A 21,554-nucleotide genomic window follows, 5' to 3' on the forward strand; every position below is an offset into this window, starting at 1 on the left:
AGTCGGGGGCAACTTCCCCCTTTCCCTGGCCTCATTAAAGGTTCTCGTCAAAAGCGGGGCCAGTAGGTCCATATATTTCCTATAAAATTCCACCGGGAACCCATCCGGTCCCGGGGCCTTCCCCGCCTGCATGCTCCCAATCCCCTTTACCACCTCCTCTATCTCAATCCGTGCTCCCAGTCCCGCCGTCTCCTGCTCCTCCACCTTCGGGTATTCCAGCTGATCCAGGAAACACATCATTCCCTCCTTCCCTTCCAGGGGCTGAGCCTTATATAACCTCTCATAGAATGCCTTGAACACCCCGTTCACTCTCTCCGCTCCCCGTTCCATCTCTCCCTCCTCATCTCTCACCCCACCTATCTCCCTCGCCACTCCCCTCTTCCTCAATTGGTGGGCCAGTAGCCGACTCGCCTTCTCTCCATACTCATACTGTACACACTGTGCCCTCCTCCACTGTGCCTCTGCCTTACCCGTGGTCAGCAGGTCAAATTCCACATGTAACCTTTGTCTTTCCCTGTACAGTCCCTCCTCCGGTGCCTCTGCATATTGCCTGTCCACCCTCAGAAGTTCTATCAACAATCGCTCCCTTTCTTTACCCTCTTGCTTCCCTTTATGTGCCCTTATGGATATCAGTTCCCCTCTGACCACCGCCTTCAACGCTTCCCAGACCACTCCCACCTGAACCTCTCCGTTGTCATTAAGCTCCAAGTACCTTTCGATACACCCCCTCACCCTTAGACATACCCCCTCATCTGCCAATAAGCCCATATCCATTCTCCAGAGTGGGTGCTGTTCTTTTCCCTCTCCTACCTCCAGGTCTACCCAATGTGGAGCGTGGTCCGAAATGGCTATGGCCGTATACTCCGTCCCTGTCACCTTCGGAATCAGTGCCCTTCCCAAGACAAAAAAGTCTATCCGTGAATATACCTTGTGAACATGGGAGAAAAATGAGAACTCCTTACTCCTAGGCCTAATAAATCTCCAGGGGTCTACTCCTCCCATCTGCTCCATGAAGTCCTTGAGCACCCTGGCCGCTGCCGGCCTCCTCCCGGTCCTGGACCTCGACCGGTCCAGCCCTGGATCAAGCACCGTATTGAAGTCTCCCCCCATTACCAACTTTCCCGCCTCCAGGTCCGGGATACGCCCCAACATACACCTCATAAAGTTTGCATCATCCCAGTTCGGGGCGTATACGTTCACCAGAACCACCGCCTCCCCTTGCAATCTGCCACTCAACATCACATATCTACCCCCACTATCCGCCACTATGGTCTTTGCCTCAAACAGTACCCGTTTCCCCACTAAGATAGCCACCCCCCTATTCTTTGCATCTAAACCCGAATGAAACACCTGCCGCACCCATCCTTTACGTAGTCTGACCTGGTCTATCAGTTTCAGGTGCGTCTCCTGCAACATAACCACATCTGCCTTTAATTTCTTTAGGTGTGCGAGTACCCGTGCCCTTTTAATCGGCCCGTTCAGCCCTCTCACGTTCCACGTGATCAGCCGGGTTGGGGGGCTCTTTACCCCCCCCCCTTGTCGACTAGCCATCCCCTTTTTTAACCCAGCTCCTCACCCAGTTCCCACGTACCTGTATATCCCACCGGCGGTGCCCCCCGTCTCGACCACCCCGTCCCATAATAGCTCCCCCTTCTCCTTAGCAGCAGCAACCCAGTTAACTCCCCCCCCCCTCCGCAAGATCCCCCTCTAGCGTAGTTGCACCCCCCATGTTGCTCCCAGAAGTCAGCGAACACTGGCTGACCTCGGCTTCCCCCCTTGTCCTTGGCCCCTCACTGTGCGAGGCCCCCTCCTTCCTGCGTTCCTGTTCCCGCCATAATTACCATAGTGCGGGAGCAAAGCCCGCGTTTCCCACTCGGCCCCGCCCCCAATGGCGCATTTCCCTTCTCCTTCCCCTTTCCTCCCCACCGGCGCCCACAGTTCCTCATACCCCAAACTTCACCCCAAACGAGGGGAAGAGAGAAAAGTTACAGGATCAAAGAATTAACAAATTGAAAAATCATCCCTCCCCTTCCTCTTCCTCGCCCCACATAATCACCCCACCACTTTATCCCAGAAGCTCTTTCTCTCGCCAAACTATCCCAGCTTCTCGTCCACAATGAATGTCCACACCTCTTCTGCCGTCTCAAAGTAGTGGTGCTTCCCTTGGTGTGTGACCCACAGTCTCGCCGGTTGCAACATTCCAAATTGAACCTTCTTTTTGTGAAGCACCGCCTTAGCCCGATTGAAACTTGCCCTCCTTCTCGCCACCTCCGCACTCCAATCCTGGTATATGCGGATCACCACGTTCTCCCACTTACAGCTCCGAGTTTTCTTCGCCCATCTGAGGACCGTCTCTCTGTCGTTGTAGCGGAGAAACCTCACCACTATAGCTCGTGGTATTTCTCCAGCCTTTGGTCTTCGCGCCAGAACTCGATAGGCTCCCTCCACCTCCAAAGGGCCCGTCGGGGCCTCCGATCCCATTAGCGAGTGAAGCATCGTGCTCACATATGCCCCGACGTCCGCCCCCTCTGCACCTTCGGGAAGACCCAGGACTCTTAAATTCTTTCTCCTCGAATTATTCTCCAGTGCTTCCAACTTCTCCACACACCTTTTATGCTGTGCCTCGTGCGTTTCTGCCTTCACCACCAGGCCCTGTATTTCATCTTCGTTTTCAGCAGTCTTTGCCTTCACGACCCGAAGTTCCAGATCCTGGGTCCTCTGCTCCTCCTTTAGCCCTTCAATCGCCTGTAATATCGGGGCCAGCACCTCCTTCTTCAACTCCTTCTTCAGCTCTTCCACACAGCGCCACCGGAACTCTTGTTGCTCCGGGCCCCATAACAAACGGCCACCTTCTGACGCCATCTTGCTTCGAGCTTCACTTCCTTGCCGCTGCTCCAGAGGATCTTCTGCAATCCGGCCGCTATCCTCACCTTTTTCCCTGTATATCCGGGGGGATTCCCTTCTAGTTTACCGCACAGTGATTTTTGGCTGTTTAAATTGCTCCTATCAAGAGCCCAAAAGTCCGTTCCAACGGGAGGTGCCGAAACGTGCAACTCAGCTGGTCATTGCATGTGTATTTAGGTTATCAGGATTGAGCTGGATTTTCAAATTCACTTTGATTTTTTAAAGCGCATTGGAATGAAGCTTGATTTATGTTTGAATATTCCTTTTCAACCCTATGTGAGCTATATTTGTATTTCGAGAATGATAAATAAACTGTTCATGATATAATTAGAGCACAAAACGTTAATGGAAATGGTAACTCTGTGAAAAGAAATGTACAGCAAATTGTTATTGTATACCTGGAATAATAGTTAAACAATGCTAAGGTTATACTGAGGGTTTATAATGCGGCATTAATGAGGAAAAAATAGAGGAATTAGAAATATTAGTGGTGGGAGTCGGAGGCGAGGAAAAATGGTACCGAATGTTATTATGGAGAATGTGAACACCGAATGGTTAGTCAGGCAATACTTAAAAGGGCGTAGGTTTTAATTAACGAAACCTCAGTTTGAAACAAAAATAGAACAAAAAAATAAAAGACCACTATTTGTGATGATCAACCAGGTAATTTACTGATGTCAAAGCTGGGAGATGAAGCTGAAGTTGGGTGTTCAGACTGGATGAGGTGGGGGAGACTGACACAGGAATCTCTCCTCCCATACACAAGCTTTGAGCACAGTCTTTAAGCAATTCAGAATCTTCTGTATCAGGAACGTTCAACTGAACCCCAGGGCTGCTGCCCTGGTGTCTGTGGAGACAGGGGTTTGGAGAGGAGTTGGTGCTGCTGTGGGGCTGGGAGGGGAGGGGTCCAGTGATTCTCCCTCCCGAGTGAGAGCCAGAGGGAGGGAGTCGGGCCATTCCTTTCCCCTGTGCTCTCCTCACTCCGGAGCTGGACCAGAGAGAGAGAGCTAGAGAGAGACTCCACCTCCATCCCCTGCTCCTCCCTCTCTCCATCCTTTTCCAGCGGCAGAGAGACAGGGAGGTGCAGCTGGAGGCAGCTCGGGAGGAGCAGGCGGATGGCGGAGTGGAGAGGCTGCGGGGAGAGGATGCTGAGAGGCGGGCTGGCCGCCTGAGAACTCACTCCCTGCCTGCGAGGACCACCCGCCCGCCCCGGACAAGGCGGCTGTTTCCCTCGGGGGACGGTGGCTGAGGGCGAGGGGAAGATGTCGGCATCGCTGGGCCCCCGCGGTCCCCGGCCACCCGCCGCGCCGCCCACCATGCCCGACCTGAGCCATCTGACTGAGGAGGAGAGGAGCATCATCATGGCCGTGCTGGAGAGGCAGCGGGAGGAGGAAGAGAAGGAAGAGGCGATGCTAAAGTAAGCAGAATGTTTACACATCCTCCCCTCCCCTCCCTCTCTCTCGGGGATGCAGAAGGTGTTCACCGGGTTAATCCGGTTCCGCCCTCACATCTCTGCTGCTTATTTTAGTCACAGGCTGCAGACCTCTTTCTTCATTTGAGACGAATTTGATGAAAGGAAAAGCCTCTCTGTTCTGTTGTGATCACTTGTCAATCAACCTCCTTATTGTGTGTGTGTGCTCATTGCTTTTTAAAATCAATTCTACTTCTGACTGACGCCCCCCCCCCCCCCCCCCCCCCGCCGCCGCCTAAACGGGCAAGGAAGAGCGACGAGAAGCACATCACATTTCTCTTCTTTAGCTCTTCATTCCGCTGATGGAGCTCAGGCCCTGTCTGACAGCAACCCGCCTCCACCAGATGATCATTCCTCGCTTTGGAAAGCAAGACACTTGATCCTGATGTGGATCTTGGACTTATTCTGGTATAAACACGCGAAGCTTCTTATCCATCTCCGATTTATTTGCTATTCCAGTTGTTATACACACACAGAGCTTCCCACAACATTGCACTAGGATACAGCCTATCTCATTACCTTCCAGCCTGTCGGGTGGGGTGAGGTTAGGGTGTGTTCGTGTGTTAAATACACAATTATAAAAACCTGCCTACCAAACATATGGTTAGATTATTTACTTCATTTTTGAAATTGTGTTTTATTCAACTCTTCAGTTTATTTTATTTTTGTCTGAGCATTTTTAGTCAGTGACTTACATAATCAGTTTATATGCCAACAGTGATGCTGCATCACCAGCCTTTGTTATCTGCAAAACATAATAAGCATAAATGCGAATTCAGTTTTCTGATGAGTAATTTTGTAAAAGCTGATCCACAACTGGCTGCTGCACTGTGACCGAAACGCACCTGTCAAAGTAAAAGACACTTGGATATGTTTAGCATTAAATATTGAGGGCCCAAACCAAAGGCAGTCTCAGGTGTAGTGTGCTTCATAACTGAATGTGGGTGTGGTTGACATCCTAGTATCAGATGTGCATTCATGTTTGCTGTGCTTTTTCAGTGTGCACAGATTCTGACTATGATATGTTTGCTGCTAGGGGCTTCAGGATTATGGTATTTAAGTACCCACTAGTGAGTTATGCTAATATTTTAGAAGAACCAAAATCTCCATTTGTTTTTCACAAATGGTGTGGTGAAGGATAGTTAATTGTACAGATATTCTGAGCTAGTGGACACAAAACAAACAAACAATAAGTGGAATGATTTTCATTTATTTTCCTGATGCTCTGATTTAATCTGAGATTTCTGAATGGTTCTTGTGTGAATGGCAAATTATTTTCAGTCTGTGCATTTGATTCACTTACGAGTATATGCACAGATTATGGGAGCATTGACATTAATTTTAACACAAAACTAAAACTGCTGACATTTTAAATGGCATGCCAGTGTCTTTATTTTGCTCTTTAATTCATTAACTCTCGTGACAGTTACATATGATGCTGTGAGCTGAGGGAACTCACCACTTCTTCACTCGATTGTTATGATTTCCTTTCACATAAAAAAAAATGCTGACCCTCGACCTCATGGTAATTTTAACTGTTTCCTGTATGGAGGAGAACAGTGTGTTCAACCGGTCGAAATCGCTCACTTGTCAGTTTGTGCTGAGGTATTTATAAGGTATCTACAGAAATGAGATTCCAATATGTGGATCATTTGAGATGACAAGATGCCAAATTGTAACAGTCTAGGCAGACATGAGTTGCCGATTTGAAACTGGTGTTTCGATTTAATTGTGAAATCAAGTTTGGGTTCATGGTCTTTATTTAGTTTGCGAAGAGCCACAGGCCTGAAAACCCCATTGCAACCATTTTTAGATTGGGCATTTAGCTTTGAGCTCACAGTTCCCTTCCCCAACTTATTTGCTGATTGTATGATATCCATCTATTTGTTTCAGATTCCAGCATCCACAGTAATTTGCTTCTATCTATGTGTTTTTGTCTGGTAATGGATTGGTCCAAATAACTGGATCAGCAATCAGTGTGTGAAAATTGTATACATTACTGCTACTGTTTTTGAAAGACTTTGGAAGAGCCTGACTGCAGCAGCAGACAAATGAAAAAGATCAACCAATTAGTTTGAACTTGATCTTGAACTGGGTGCACCTTTTGGTCTGTGTGAAACCAAACTTATTGACTGTTATTAGTGAAACAAAAGAAATGATTGTGCTGCAGGATATGTTCAATATATTCAATTTATGATCCCCACAAGTTACAAGTTATTATTTATATCTCCATTTCCTTTAGCTTTCTGTTTCAGGCACTATTTTAACTTGACTAACTGGTTTGGCGATCTGCTCTCAGAGAGTCAGCAATCTAGAATTGTACAACATGGGAGCACTGAACATTGACAAATTCCATCGTTCAATTTTAATTTCCGTAGTAACTCCTGTGTTTCATTTGATAAAGCACTGTGCACATGGAGCTTTGTCATATAGCCGGGAAAATCAATGGAACATCAGAAAAGGAAGAGGCCATATAGACTCCTGAGGCTGTTCCACTATTCAATTAGATCAGTGCTGACTTTCAGCTTAACTTTCATGACCGGTCTTGGGTCCTTATCCCTTAATACAGGCATTGTCAAACTCGGGGATGCAACTCGGGGGTCCGCGGGCGGGTGTTGGGAGGGCCACGGAGCCGTCCATCGCGGCGCTCCCGATCGCGCAAATCTGCACGCAACAGCCGGCTTTTAACTATCCCGGCTGCAAGCGGTCTTCAAGATGGCCATGATCGGGCACGCATGCGCAGTCTGGCCGCATTTTTTTTTAATACGGCAGCCTTTTGTTTTACAAGTTCAGGGGGCCAAAGGGATCATTGGGGCCAAAGGGACCCAAAACCATTTCCTCCATTTTTGTCAGCAAAAAAAGGTAAGAGAAAATGATGGGTCGCGCAGGTCAGCTGGAGTTGGGCCGCGAAGGTCAGCCGGAGTTGGGCCGCGAAGGTCGGCCGGCGTGGGCCACAAAGGTCAGCCGGCGTGGGTCGCGAAGGTTGGCCGGTTGGTAAAAAATGGGTCCCCGGAAAAAAAGTTTAAAAAACACTGCCTTAATACCCTCCACATCAAAACCTATCAATCTAATTTTTGTGAGGGCCACGAAGAATCCAGCACGAGTTTTAAGGATACAAAGTAATAACATTATAACATTTATTTACAAGAACATATATATATATATATATATAAATAACAGTAGCAGTAACTTCCCTTGCTGCATACTCCTTCCTGCTGGTTCCTGAACTGGCCAGCTTTATTTATACTCGGAGTTTACTAATGGTTTCTCCGCCCCCTCAGTGGGGAAGCTCATACTCCCACAGGATTGTGGGATAGTCATTAGTCCCCAGCCAATGGTAAGTAGGCAGGTTATAACATCCCTCCCCCCAAAAGTCCAAGGAATCCAACGAAGACCCTGGCGAAGGAGGGCGTCGGACTCGTTTGGCCGCAGGCCGGACACCATTTGCACGCTGGATCAGGCGGCGTGTAACGAGACGGAGACCGGCGCCTCCGTGATGAACGGCGCGGTTGTACATCCACGGCCCGTGGACCCGAGGATTCCCCCTCTGATGCATCCTGTGTCTCCATCTCGGAGTCAGAGTCTGCTGCCTCCGTCATGTCAGCGTCTCTATCTCCATTCGGTTCCGTAACGACCTGCGCAGGCTTCGAGTGAGGCACCAGTGGAAGATTGTGAGGACTACCTTCCCTTGTCTCTGGTCTCTGTGGCTGTAGAAATGAGCTCCGGGGGCGGGGAATCTTTTGAGGGGATAGTCTTCTGGACCGAACGTGGTCTACATGTTTGCGCTGGAGACGACCCTGGGTACCTGGTAAGATATAGGGCCCGTTTTGGCGAAAGATTATACCAGGAACCCATTGGGCACCACCAGCAAAATTCCGAACGAACACTGGGTCACCGGGCGCAAACTGCCGAATCGGCCGATGCCGAGAAAATCCCTGTCCCTGCCGTTCTTGTGTGCGGCGTACTTTTGCGCCAATGTCCGGGAAAACCATACTAAGGCGGGTGTGAAGTCTCCGGCCCATTAGGAGTTCTGCGGGAGCCACCCCAGTCACTGCATGGGGGGTGGTCCTATACGTAAACAAAAAGTGAGCCAGTCTCGTGTCCATTGATCCGGAAGACTGCTTCTTTAGGCCTCTTTTGAATGTCTGCACTGCGCGCTCTGCCAACCCATTTGAAGCCGGGTGGTAAGGGGCAGTGCGGATATGGCAGATGCCGTTCATCTTCGTGAACCTCGCAAACTCCTCACTCGTGAATGGAGTGCCGTTATCCGTGACCAGCACCTCGGGGAGGCCATGCGTACTAAACGATAAACGCATCTTTTCAATTGTTGCGCAGGACGTTGTCCCCTGCATCTTATGCACCTCCAGCCATTTAGACTGGGCGTCAATTAGTAGAAGGACCATGGATCCTTGAAAAGGGCCTGCGAAATCTGCATGCAAGCGTGCCCAAGGCCGCCCCGGCCATTCCCAGTGATGTAGGGGCGCGGCCGGCGGAAGCTTCTGATGCTCCTGGCAAATGGAGCAGTTTTGGGCCACCTTCTCAATGTCGGTGTCGAGGCCTGGCCACCAGACATACCTCAGGGCCAACATTTTCATTTTGGTCACACCTGGATGCCCATTGTGCAAGTCTGTTAGGATCAGCTCCTGGTCTTTTTCCGGGACAATCACACGCATCCCCCACAAGAGGATGCCGTCTTCCATGCTGAATTCTGACAGCTTGGAGGAAAATGCCCGCAACTCGCCTGGGAGCGGTCTATGCTGCCCACCATACAGGACTATGTGCCAAACCTTTGACAGGACTGGCTCCGTCTGGGTCCATTCACGGATCTGTGATGCCGTGACAGGCAAGGTGTCCATAAAATTTAGGGTTGCAACCACCTCACCGGTCGTGGGGGTCGACATGGGGCCAGTCGATAAAGGCAATCGGCTCAGTGCGTCGGCATTTGCTATCTGCGTACCTGGTTTGTGCTCCAGAGAATACTCGTATGCAGCAAGTAACAAAGCCCAGCGCTGGATCCGTGCAGAAGCAATGGGCGGTATTGGCTTATCCTCTCTGAAAAGTCCCAGCAGAGGCTTATCATCAGTCACGATAGTGAAATGGCGGCCATACACGTACTGGTGGAAGCGTTTCACCACAAAACCCACTGCCAGGGCCTCCTTCTCGATCTGCGCGTACTTTTTCTCCGCTGCAGTCAATGTGCGGGAGGCGAAAGCTATCGGCCGCTCGGCCCCGTTCTCCATCTTGTGGGACAGGACGGCCCCAATACCATACGGGGATGCATCACATGTGACGAGCAAAGGCTTTCCAGGATCATAGTGGGTTAGTAACCCAGACGACGACAATTGTTGCTTTACCCGCCGGAAAGCGGTTTCTTGCAGCTGACCCCAAACCCAGGTGTGATTTTTCTTTAGCAGAAGGTGCAAAGGGGCCAGCGTAGTTGCCAGATTGGGGAGGAACTTCCCGTAATAGTTTACGAGACCGAGAAAAGAACGAAGATGCGACGTGTCCGTCGGGGTGGGGGCATGTTGAATTGCACACACCTTCTCTGCGGCGGGGTGCAAACCTTCGCGGTCCACCCGATAACCTAGGTAGACTACTTCCTTTGCCTGAAATACGCACTTTGTGCGACGTAAACGGACTCCACCCTCCGAAAGGCGTCTAAGGACAGCCTCCAGATTTTCCAAATGTTCCTGCTACGACGTCCCTGTAATCAAAACGTCATCTAAGTAGACAGTCACACGTGGTAAACCTCTCAAAATGCCCTCCATTACACGTTGAAAAATTGCGCAGGCAGAGGATACTCCAAAGGGCAACCGTGTATATTCATCCAGGCCCCGGTGTGTATTAATCGTTACATATGGTTGGGAGGCAGGGTCCAGCTCCAACTGCAGGTAGGCGTGACTCCTATCTAATTTTGTGAACGAGAGTCCACCTGCATGTTTCGCGTAGAGATCCTCTATGTGAGGCATTGGATATCGGTCGAGTCGGTAAACCGTATTCACTGTAAGTTTATAGTCGCCACACAAGCGAACTGTGGCATCTGGCTTCATTACAGGTACAATTGGTGCTGCCCAGTCAGCAAAACGGACGGGCCTGATAATACCCAAACTCTCCAAACGAGTGAGCTCCCCTTCTACCTTCTCGAGCAAGGCGTAAGGCACTGGGCGCGCCCGGAAACAGCGCGGCGTGGCTCCTCGTTCGACTTGGATACGGGCTCCGGCCCCTTTTATTTTCCCCAAACCAGGCTGGAATACATCTGGGTATCGTCCTAGCACCTCAGTCAACCCTTCAGAAACTGTTTGGAGGATGTGCTGCCATTGCAACCGCAAATGGCGCAACCAGTCCCGACCCAATAGGCTGGGCCCATGGCCGCGCACCACGATAAGTGGGAAACGCCCCTCCTGGCGTCCATAAACAACAGGGGTCATTGTAGTTACTGCAATGTCCAGTGGTTCCCCCGTGTAGGTGGCCAACCTGGCCTGTGAGTCGGTTAATGTAAGGGTCTGTGTACCCTGCTTGATGCGGTCGAATGTCCTCTGGGCGATCACGGAGACTGTTGCGCCAGTATCCAACTCCATCTCAAGCGGGTGGCCATTGACCCGTACTGTCACCTTAATGGGGGCCACACGGGGAGCTGCCACACAATGCAGCTGCAGGCAGTCATCCTCTGTCTCCACGTCCTCAGGAGTAGTCGCCACAGGTTCATCCAGATGGAAGGTACGGCCCCTGGGCTGGTCCCAGTTACGGCTCCTGGGCTGGTCCCAGTTTCGGTCGGAACGACAGCGCCTCTGACGCCCCCAGGACCGCCGTCCGCGACGGGGTCGGCGCCTACAAGTCTGACGCGGACATGGCTCCTCATCCATTGGTTCTGGAGAAGGCTCCCTTCGGGGAGGAATGTCCGACGGCCACTGGCGTCGGTCCGGATGTTGCCTCGCCCAAGGTACCGCAGGAGTGCGGGGGGGACGTTTTCGGACGGAAGGGGTTGCGCCCCAAGGCATGCACTTCCATTCCCTGTAGCTCCTGCACTCCTCGTCCTGCGCTCTCTCGGGACAATACTATTTGAATGGCCTGTTGAAAAGTCAATGTTGGCTCAGCTAACAACTTTCTCTGGGTGGCCGCATTGTTAATACTGCAAACCAAACGGTCGCGTAACATTTCCGACAAGGTCTCACCATAGTCACAATACTCCGCAATCCTGCGTAGCCTGGATAGAAAATCGGCAAGGGATTCTCCAGGGGTCCTCTCAGCGGTATTAAACCGGTAACGCTGGACTATCGTGAACGGGGTTGGGTTAAAATGTTGCCCCACTATATTCACAAGTTCATCAAACGTTTTGGTGTCCGGCGCAGCTGGGTACGTAAGACTCCTAATCACCCCAAACGTATGCGGGCCGCAGGCGGTGAGCAATATGACCACCTGGCGCTCATTTTCGGTGATACTGTTCGCCCGGAAATAGTAACGCATCCGTTGTGTGTACTGGTTCCAGCTTTCCAGCGCAGCATCAAAAACATCCAAACGTCCATACAGAGGCATGGTATAATAGAAAACAACTTCCAACCTGTATCCAACAAAAATCCAGGGAGGTGGCTTCAGCAGTGTAGACAGCTATTCACTTTAACCTTCGTCGCCAGTTTTGTGAGGGCCACGAAGAATCCAGCACGAGTTTTAAGGATACAAAGTAATAACATTTATTTACAATAACATATATATATATATATATAAACAGTAGCCGTAACTTCCCTTGCTGCATACTCCTTCCTGCTGGTTCCTGAACTGGCCAGCTTTATTTATACTCGGAGTTTTCTAATGGTTTCTCCGCCCCCCCTCATTGGGGAAGCTCATACTCCCACAGGATTGTGGGATTGTCATTAGTCCCCAGCCAAATGTAAGTAGGCAGGTTATAACACTAATTTTTACCATTTTCACCTTGTGTCAACTCAATACTGCCCACCGGCTGAGTTGGCTTGCCTCCGCAAGGAATTCAGGAGGGGCAGGGCTTTACATTTGTAATCTTGGGCTAGATGTGGGTCAAAAAAAAAAATCAGTCAGTGTTCCTGCTTTTGATTACTGCCCAATTGTCCTGCAGGAAATTGTGCAGGTCCCGACTTTTAAGTGGGGCACCATCTGAGCATGGAATACTAAGCAACCTTTACCTGTGTGGGATGTTACGCTCTCCCGTTTGAAGGAGGGGCATGTAAAATCCAGTGGGAGGCTTTCCTGCCAGATAGGGGCAGCACGGTAGCATTGTGGATAGCACAATTGCTTCATAGCTCCAGGGTCCCAAGTTCGATTCCCGGCTTGGGTCACTGTCTGTGCGGAGTCTGCACATCCTCCCCGTGTGTGCGTGGGTTTCCTCCGGGTGCTCCGGTTTCCTCCCACAGTCCAAAGATGTGCAGGTTAGGTGGATTGGCCATGATAAATTGCCCTTAGTGTCCAAAATTGCCCTTAGTGTTGGGTGGGGTTGCTGGGTTATGGGGATCGGGTGGAGGTGTTAACCTTGGGTAGGGTGCTCTTTCCAAGAGCCGGTGCAGTCTCGATGGGCCGAATGGCTTCCTTCTGCACTGTAAATTCTACGTCTACGTCTACGTCTATAGATCAGGGGGTTAGATAGGGTGGACAGTGAGAGCCTTCTCCCGCGGATGGAAGTGGCTGGCACGAGGGGACATAGCTTTAAACTGAGGGGTAATAGATATAGGACAGAGGTCAGAGGTAGGTTCTTTACGCAAAGAGTGGTGAGGCCGTGGAATGCCCTACCTGCAACAGTCGTGAACTCGCCAACATTGAGGGCATTTAAAAGTTTATTGGATAAGCATATGGATGATAATGGCATAGTGTAGGTTAGATGGCTTTTGTTTCGGTGCAACATCGTGGGCCGAAGGGCCTGTACTGCGCTGTATCGTTCTATGTTCTATAGCAGCCCATCCACAACCTGTCTGAAATTTTATAGCGTGACTAGGGGAGGCATCGGATGACCTGTCTCCCTCATGGGTCTAACCCTAACCCTAAATAGCCAATTAATGGTGGTTTATCTGCAGTGGGGGCAGCACATGCTTTACTGGAGACTTAGCTGCATGGGTTTGTGTCGAACAAAGGTGGAGGGTGGGAAAGCATCTTTGGGGTTTAAGTACCCACCCCCCCCTCCCTTCCACCCCACGTCGTACCCCTTTAATCCTTCCCACTTGGCGTGGTTGGACTCCCTGTAGTCCCAGCAGTGGCCAGGCACCATTCATGACAGGTCAGCAGTTCTCTAAGGCAGGGTTTCTTACCAAGCTAGGGACAGAGCTCTCGCCTTAAATGCTGCTCCCAGTGTTAAATTGCTGGGGGGTAGCCAGTGGGATCATGGGTGGGTACCCTGCCTGAAATTTAAGCTAGGGACCAACGTGCCCTATAAATCCAGTCCCCATGGCATCATCTTCAGGAAAGGGGTTCTGAGAGAAAAGTAGTGGGAAAAATGGTGCAGCGCACAAAGACTCCGTGAGACGAATAGAGTGAAGTCGATGAGGCTTTATTAAGCGTGACTGTTCCCCCGCAGTTCAGTAGTAGACTGCCTGCGGGGGAGGGCTCCTGGTACTTATACTCCGCTTTCAGGGCGGAGCTAGAGGTCAACGTCCAACCAGGACCCGGGATCTGTCAGCCAATGACATCACGGCTTCACAGTCCCACATGACCCCTAATGCATACTACCACATTCACCCCTTGTTAAAAATGAACCCGGCGGGGTGATGCTTCGCATGGTGGTAAGGGTTTACAAGGCTGGTCCTGGGAGGAAAATTTTGCATGTTATTACAGTATGTACAAGGTTTTTTTTTGTTTCGAACTATTTACAGTAATCGTCAGGAAAAAAAAGACAAAATGTTCTCGTTAAAAGTCCACATATTGTAGTGTTAGATCGACGCCACGAGTCGGTCGGGCGGTCTGGTCGTCCGTGTCGATCGCCTCGGCCCCGGTGGTGGTGGTGGTGCTTGTTCCGGTGTTATCGTCTCCGGGAGCCTTACGGTTTCAGCTTGGGCTTCACTCCTGGTCGGGCTTGGGAGGAGGACCGATCCTCCTGGGAAGGGGGCGGTCGCGGGGTGCGGCGGTGGCAGGAAGGGGGTGATTGGTGTCGGGGGCGTGTGTGTGTTGCCGGCGGGTGCCAGATCTCGCAGGGAGACCGTGTCCTGTCGGCCGTCGGGGTACTCCACATAAGCGAACTGTGGGTTCGCGTGAAGGAGGTGAACCCTTTCGACCAACGGGTCCGACTTGTGCGCCCGCACATGTTTTCGGAGCAAGATGGGTCCTGGGGCCGCCAGCCAGGTCGGCAGCGACGTTCCAGAGGAGGACTTCCTGGGGAAGACAAGGAGGCGCTCATGGGGCGTTTGGTTAGTGCTAGTACACAGTAGTGACCGGATGGAGTGGAGGGCGTCCGGGAGGACCTCCTGCCACCGTGAAACTGGGAGGTCCCTGGACCGTAGGGCCAGTAGGACGGTCTTCCAGACCGTGCCGTTCTCCCTCTCTACTTGCCCGTTCCCCCGGGGGTTGTAGCTGGTCGTCCTGCTCGAGGCTATACCGTTGCTGAGCAGGAACTGGCGCAGCTCGTCACTCATGAAGGTGGACCCCCTGTCGCTGTGGACGTATGCGGGGCAACCGAACAGAGTGAATATGGTGTTCAGGGCTTTAATGACTGTGGCCGCGGTCATGTCAGGGCAGGGGATGGGGAATGGGAAACGGGAGTACTCGTCCACCACATTAAGGAAGTATATGTTGCGGTCGGTGGAGGGGAGGGGTCCTTTGAAATCCAGACTAAGGCGTTCAAAGGGGCCTTAATCAGGTGCGCACCATCCGGCCTGAAAAAATGCGGTTTGCACTCTGCGCAGATGTGGCAGTTCCTTGTGACTGTACGGACCTCCTCTAAAGAGTATGGGAGGTTGCGGGACTTAATAAAGTGGTAGAACCGAGTGACCCCCGGGTGGCAGAGGTCCTCGTGGAGGGTTTGGAGGCGGTTACTTTGTGCGTTGGCACATGTGCCGCGGGATAGGGCATTGGACGGCTCGTTCAGCTTTCCGGGACGATACAAGATCTCGTAGTTGAAGGTGGAGAGCTGGATCCTCCACCTTAAGATCTTGTCGTTTTTGATTTTGCCCCGCTGTGCATTATCGAACATGAAGGCTACCGACCGTTGGTCCGTGAGGAGAGTGAATCTCCTGCCGGCCAGGTAATGCCTCCAATGTCGCACCACTTCCACTATGGCTTGGGCTTCCTTTTCCACTGAGGAGTGGCGGATTTCTGAAGCGTGGAGGGTTCGGGAGAAAAAGGCCACGGGTCTGCCCGCTTGGTTAAGGGTGGCCGCTAGAGCTACGTCGGAGGCGTCGCTCTCGACCTGGAAGGGGAGGGACTCGTCGATGGCGCGCATCGTGGCCTTTGCGATATCCGCTTTGATGCGGCTGAAGGCCTGGCAAGCCTCTGTCGACAGAGGGAAGGTCGTGGTCTGTATTAGGGGGCGGGCCTTGTCTGCGTACTGGGGGACCCACTGGACGTAATATGAAAAGAACCCCAGGCAGCGTTTTAGGGCTTTTGAGCAGTGCGGGAGGGGAAATTCAATGAGGGCGCGCATACTTTCGGGGTCGGGGCCTATTATCCCATTGCGCACTACGTAGTCCAGGATGGCTAGCCGGTTTGTGCTAAAAATGCACTTGTCCTCGTTGTACGTGAGGTTCAAGGCTTTAGCGGTCTGGAGGAATTTTTGGAGGTTGGCGTCGTGGTCCTGCTGATCGTGGCCGCAGATGGTTACATTGTCGAGATACGGGAACGTGGCCCGCAACCCGTGTTGATCAACCATTCGGTCCATCTCTCGTTGGAAGACCGAGACCCCGTTTGTGACGCCAAATGGGACCCTTAGGAAATGGTATAATTGCCCGTCTGCCTCGAAGGCTGTGTACTTGCGGTCACTTGGGCGGATGGGGAGCTGATGGTAGGCGGACTTGAGGTCCACGGTGGAGAAGACCTTATATTGGGCAATCCGATTGACCATGTCGGATATGCGGGGGAGAGGGTACGCGTCTAGTTGTGTGTACCTGTTGATGGTCTGGCTATAGTCTATGACCATCCTTTGCTTCTCCCCTGTCTTTACTACTACCACCTGTGCTCTCCAGGGACTATTGCTGGCCTGGATTATGCCTTCCTTTAGTAGCCGCTGGACTTCGGACCGAATGAAGGTCCGGTCCTGGGCGCTGTACCGTCTGCTCCCAGTAGGGTTTGCAATCCGGGGTGAGGTTTGCAAACAAGGATGGGGGTTGCACCTTGAAGGTTGCGAGGCCGCAGATAGTGAGTGGTGGTATTGGGCCGCCGAATTTGAAGGTTAGGCTCTGTAGATTGCACTGGAAGTCTAATCCCAGTAATGTCGGGGCGCAGAGTTGGGGAAGGACGTAGTTTTTGAACTCCCTCCCTTGCACCGTTAGGGTAACTACACAGAAGCCTTTGATCTGTACGGAGTGGGATCCTGCAGCTAGGGAAATCTTTTGTGCGCTGGGACGGATGGTCAAAGAACAGCGTCTTACCGTGTCGGGGTGGATAAAGCTCTCCGTGCTCCCGGAGTCGACCAGGCATGGTGTCTCATGCCCGTTTATCAGCACCGTTGTCGTCTGGAGCGTCAGGGGCCGTGCTTGGTCCAGCGTCATTGAAGCCAGACGTGGTTTTAATGGTTGAGCGTCTTCTTCGAACCCCATGGAGCCGTCGACACTGGGGTCCGTTGTTGCCGTCCAAGATGGCGTCGGGGGTGAACAAGATGGCTGCCCCCATGCATCGCACATGGCTGGGGGGTCACAAGATGGCGGCGGGGGTGGACAAAATGGCCACCCCCATGGCCGGGACCCAAAATGGCGGCGCCTGCGGGTCGCACACGGGGCGCAGGGGGGGTTGGGGAGCGTTAGGAACATGCAGGACTCCCTCTTCTCTGGGGACAGCGGTGGCCGGGACCCAAAGTGGTAGCGCCGGCGGGTCATACATGGGGCGCGGGGGGGGGTTTGGGGAGCGTAAACGGCGTGCAGGGCTCCCTGTTCTCCGGGGAGAGCGGTGGTCGGGACCCAGAGTGGTTGCGCCTGCGGGTCGTACATGGGGCGCTGGGGGGGTTGGGGAACGTAAATGGCGTGCAGTACTCCCTGTTCTCCCGGGACAGCGGCGACCTCGTGGGACCGGCACACAGCCACGGAATGGCCCCTTTTCCCGCAGCTCTTACAGATCGCTGCGCGGGCCGGGCAGCGCTGCCGGGGGTGTTTCGCCTGGCCGCAGAAATAGCAGCGGGCTCCCCCGGTGCGACTTGGCATTTGAACCGTGCAAGCCTGTGGGGTGTCCGGGGGGGGGGGGGGTGGGTTTGTCGCGACGGGTGCGTACGGAGCCCAATGGGCTGCCGCACGGTCGGGGCCGTAGGCGCGGGTATTTCGTGCGGCCACGTCTAGGGAGGCTGCTAGGGTCCGTGCCTCTGAGAGTCCTCGCGACTCTTTTTCCAGAAGTCTTTGGCGGATTTGGGAGGAGCACATACCTGCCACAAAAAGCATCGCGCATTAACATGTCCGTGTGTTCATTTGCGTTCACCGGCGGGCAGCTGCAGACCCGTCCCAAAATTAGTAGCGCGGCGTAGAATTCATCTATCGATTCTCCAGGACTTTGCCGTCTCGTTGCGAGTTGATAGCGAGCGTAGATCTGGTTTACTGGGCGAACATAGTTTTTAGTGCTGCGAACGCCGTCTGGAAATCCTCTGCGTCTTCGATGAGGGAGAAAATCTCCGTGCTTAACCTCGAGTGCAGGACCTGTAGTTTTTGGTCTTCTGTGACCCGGCCGGGGGCCGTTCTGAGGTAGGCCTCGAAACAAGTCTGCCAGTGCTTGAAAGCTGCTGCTGCGTTCACTGCGTGGGGGCTGATCCTCAGGTATTCCGGGATGATCCTGAGCTCCATAGTCCTTTAGTCACGCTTAATAAATTGTAGCGCACAAAGACTCCGTGAGACGAATAGAGTGAAGTCGATGAGGCTTTATTAAGCGTGACTGTTCCCCGCAGTTCAGTAGTAGACTGCCTGCGGGGGAGGGCTCCTGGTACTTATACTCCGCCTTCAGGGCGGAGCTAGAGGTCAACGTCCAACCAGGACCCGGGATCTGTCAGCCAATGACATCACGGTTTCACAGTCCCACATGACCCCTAATGCATACTACCACAAATGGAAAACTCATTTCCTGACTGGAAGCTCCTCTGTCTGATTATTCAAATGGACTAAGACATGGTTTCTGCTCCGTGGGGTATCAGTTAATGTTCTTACTGCATACATTTGGCACAGTTACTTTTCTTTTGTTCTGACATCTCTCTGTTGTCTACTTTAAGTGGACAATCAAATTGAGAGGAGAGAAAATTTGCATCCAACTTATTAATATTAGATATGAATGTCCCTGTGACTGGGTTGCTGCTGCTGGGGAAAGGGGGGAGTGGGTACGGGAAAGGATGGGCGGGGGGGGCACCGTCTGGGAGAAATACAGCTGCGTGGGAACTGGGCGAGAAGCTGGAAAAAGATGATGGCTAACCGGCAAGGGGGGGGGGGGGGGGGTGGGAAGCCCCCCAACTCGGCTGATCACGTGGAACGTGAGGGGGCTTAACGGGCCGATAAAGAGGGCACGAGTACTCGCACACCTTAAGAAACTTAAAGCAGATGTGGTCATGTTACAGGAAACGCACCTGAAACTGATAGATCAGGTTAGGTTGCGCAAAGGATGGGTAGGGCAGGTGTTCCATTCGGGGCTGGATGCGAAAAACAGGGGGGTGGCTATATTAGTGGGGAAGCGGGTAATGTTCGAGGCAAAGACTATAGTGGCGGATAACGGGGGCAGATACGTGATGGTGAGTGGCAAATTACAGGGAGAGATGGTGGTGTTGGTAAATGTGTATGCCCCGAATTGGGACGATGCCAATTTTATGAGGCGAATGCTAGGACGCATCCCAGACCTAGAGACCGGAAAGCTGATAATGGGGGGAGACTTTAACACGGTGTTGGAACCAAGGCTGGATAGGTCGAAGTCCAGGACTGGTAGGAGGCCGGCAGCAGCCAAGGTGCTTAAGGATTTTATGGAGCAGATGGGAGGGGTGGACCCGTGGAGATTCAGTAGACCTAGGAGTAAGGAGTTCTCGTTTTTCTCCTATGTCCATAAAGTCTATTCACGCATAGACTTTTTTGTGTTGGGTAGGGCATTGATCCCGAGGGTGAGGGGAACGGAATATACGGCTATAGCCATTTCGGATCATGCCCCACACTGGGTAGACTTGGAGATAGGGGAGGAAACAAGAGGGCGTCCACCCTGGAGAATGGACATGGGACTAATGGCGGATGAGGGGGTGTGCTTAAGGGTGAGGGGATGCATTGAAAAGTACTTGGAACTCAATGACAATGGGGAGGTTCAGGTGGGAGTGGTCTGGGAGGCGTTGAAGGCGGTGGTTAGGGGGGAGCTGATATCAATAAGGACACATAAAGGGAAGCAGGAGAGTAAAGAACGGGAGCGGTTGTTGCAAGAACCTTTGAGGGTGGACAGACAGTATGCGGAAGCACCGGAGGAGGGACTGTATAGGGAAAGGCAAAGGCTGCATGTGGAATTTGACTTGCTGACCACAGGCACTGCAGAGGCACAATGGAGGAAGGCGCAGGGTGTACAGTATGAATATGGAGAGAAGGCGAGCAGATTGCTGGCACACCAATTGAGGAAAAGGGGAGCAGCGAGGGAAATAGGGGGGGTGAGAGACGAAGATGGAGAGACGGAGCGGGGAGCGGAGAGAGTGAATGAAGTGTTTAAGACATTTTATAAAAAATTGTATGAAGCTCAACCCCCGGATGGGAGGAAGAGAATGATGGAGTTTTTGGATCGGCTGGAAATTCCCAAGGTGGAAGAGCAGGAAAGGATGGGATTGGGAGCACAGATCATGGTAGAAGAAGTGGTGAAAGGAATTAGGAACATGCAGACGGGAAAGGCCCCGGGACCGGACGGATTCCCAGTTGAATTTTACAGAAAATATTTGGACTTGCTCGCCCCGCTACTGACGAGGACCTTTAACGAGGCAAAGGAAAGGGGACAACTGCCCCCGACTATGTCAGAAGCAACGATATCGCTTCTTTTAAAGAAGGAAAAGGATCCGCTACAATGCGGGTCCTACAGACCAATCTCCCTCCTCAATGTAGATGCCAAGGTCTTGGCCAAGGTAATGGCAATGAGAATAGAGGAATGTGTCCCGGGGGTGGTTCATGAGGACCAAACTGGGTTTGTGAAGGGGAGACAGCTGAACACGAACATACGGAGGTTGTTAGGGGTAATGATGATGGCCCCACCAGAGGGTGAAACGGAGATAGTAGTGGCGATGGATGCCGAGAAAGCATTTGATAGAGTGGAGTGGGATTATCTGTGGGAGGTGTTGAGGAGATTTGGGTTCGGAGAGGGGTATGTTAGATGGGTGCAGCTGTTGTATAGGGCCCCAGTGGCGAGTGTGGTCACGAATGGACGGGGATCGGCATATTTTCGGCTCCATAGAGGGACAAGGCAGGGATGTCCTCTGTCCCCATTACTGTTTGCACTGGCGATTGAGCCCCTGGCGATAGCGCTGAGAGGTTCCAAGGGATGGAGGGGAATACTTAGGGGAGGAGAAGAACACCGGGTATCTTTATATGCGGATGATCTGCTACTATATGTGGCGGATCCAGCGGAGGGGATGCCAGAAATAATGCGGATACTTGGGGAGTTTGGGGATTTTTCAGGGTATAAATTGAACATGGGGAAGAGTGAGCTGTTTGTGGTGCATCCAGGGGAGCAGAGTAGAGAAATAGAAGACCTACCGTTGAGGAAGGTAACAAGAGACTTTCGTTACCTGGGGATCCAGATAGCTAAGAATTGGGGCACATTGCACAGGCTAAATTTGACGCGGTTGGTGGAACAGATGGAGGAAGATTTCAAGAGATGGGATATGGTAGCATTGTCAATGGCAGGGAGGGTGCAGGCGGTTAAGATGGTGGTCCTCCCGAGATTCCTCTTTGTGTTTCAGTGTCTCCCGGTGGTGATCACAAAGGCTTTTTTCAAAAGGATAGAAAAGAGTATCATGGGTTTTGTTTGGGCCGGGAAGACTCCGAGAGTGAGGAAGGGATTCTTACAGCGTAGTAGGGATAGGGGGGGGCTGGCACTACCGAGC

At 52.2% G+C, this 21,554-nt stretch overlaps 1 protein-coding gene across 5 annotated transcripts in view; it reads left to right on the forward strand.

Moving 5' to 3' along the window:
* Positions 1-3,857: 3,857 nt before the first annotated feature.
* Positions 3,858-21,554, forward strand: part of rims1a (regulating synaptic membrane exocytosis 1a) — a 1,446,068-nt gene continuing 1,428,371 nt past the window's right edge. For 3 of the 5 annotated variants that reach the window (XM_072498346.1, XM_072498348.1, XM_072498349.1), the window contains exon 1: positions 3,860-4,321. In XM_072498346.1, the coding sequence (XP_072354447.1) occupies positions 4,167-4,321 (155 nt within the window). In that variant the 5' untranslated portion in view covers positions 3,860-4,166. Of the gene's footprint in view, positions 4,322-21,554 lie in introns of all 5 variants that reach the window. The other 2 variants (XM_072498344.1, XM_072498345.1) reach the window with 2 other exon arrangements.

Source organism: Scyliorhinus torazame, chromosome 4 (assembly GCF_047496885.1).
Source record: "Scyliorhinus torazame isolate Kashiwa2021f chromosome 4, sScyTor2.1, whole genome shotgun sequence".
Lineage (NCBI taxonomy): Eukaryota > Metazoa > Chordata > Chondrichthyes > Carcharhiniformes > Scyliorhinidae > Scyliorhinus > Scyliorhinus torazame.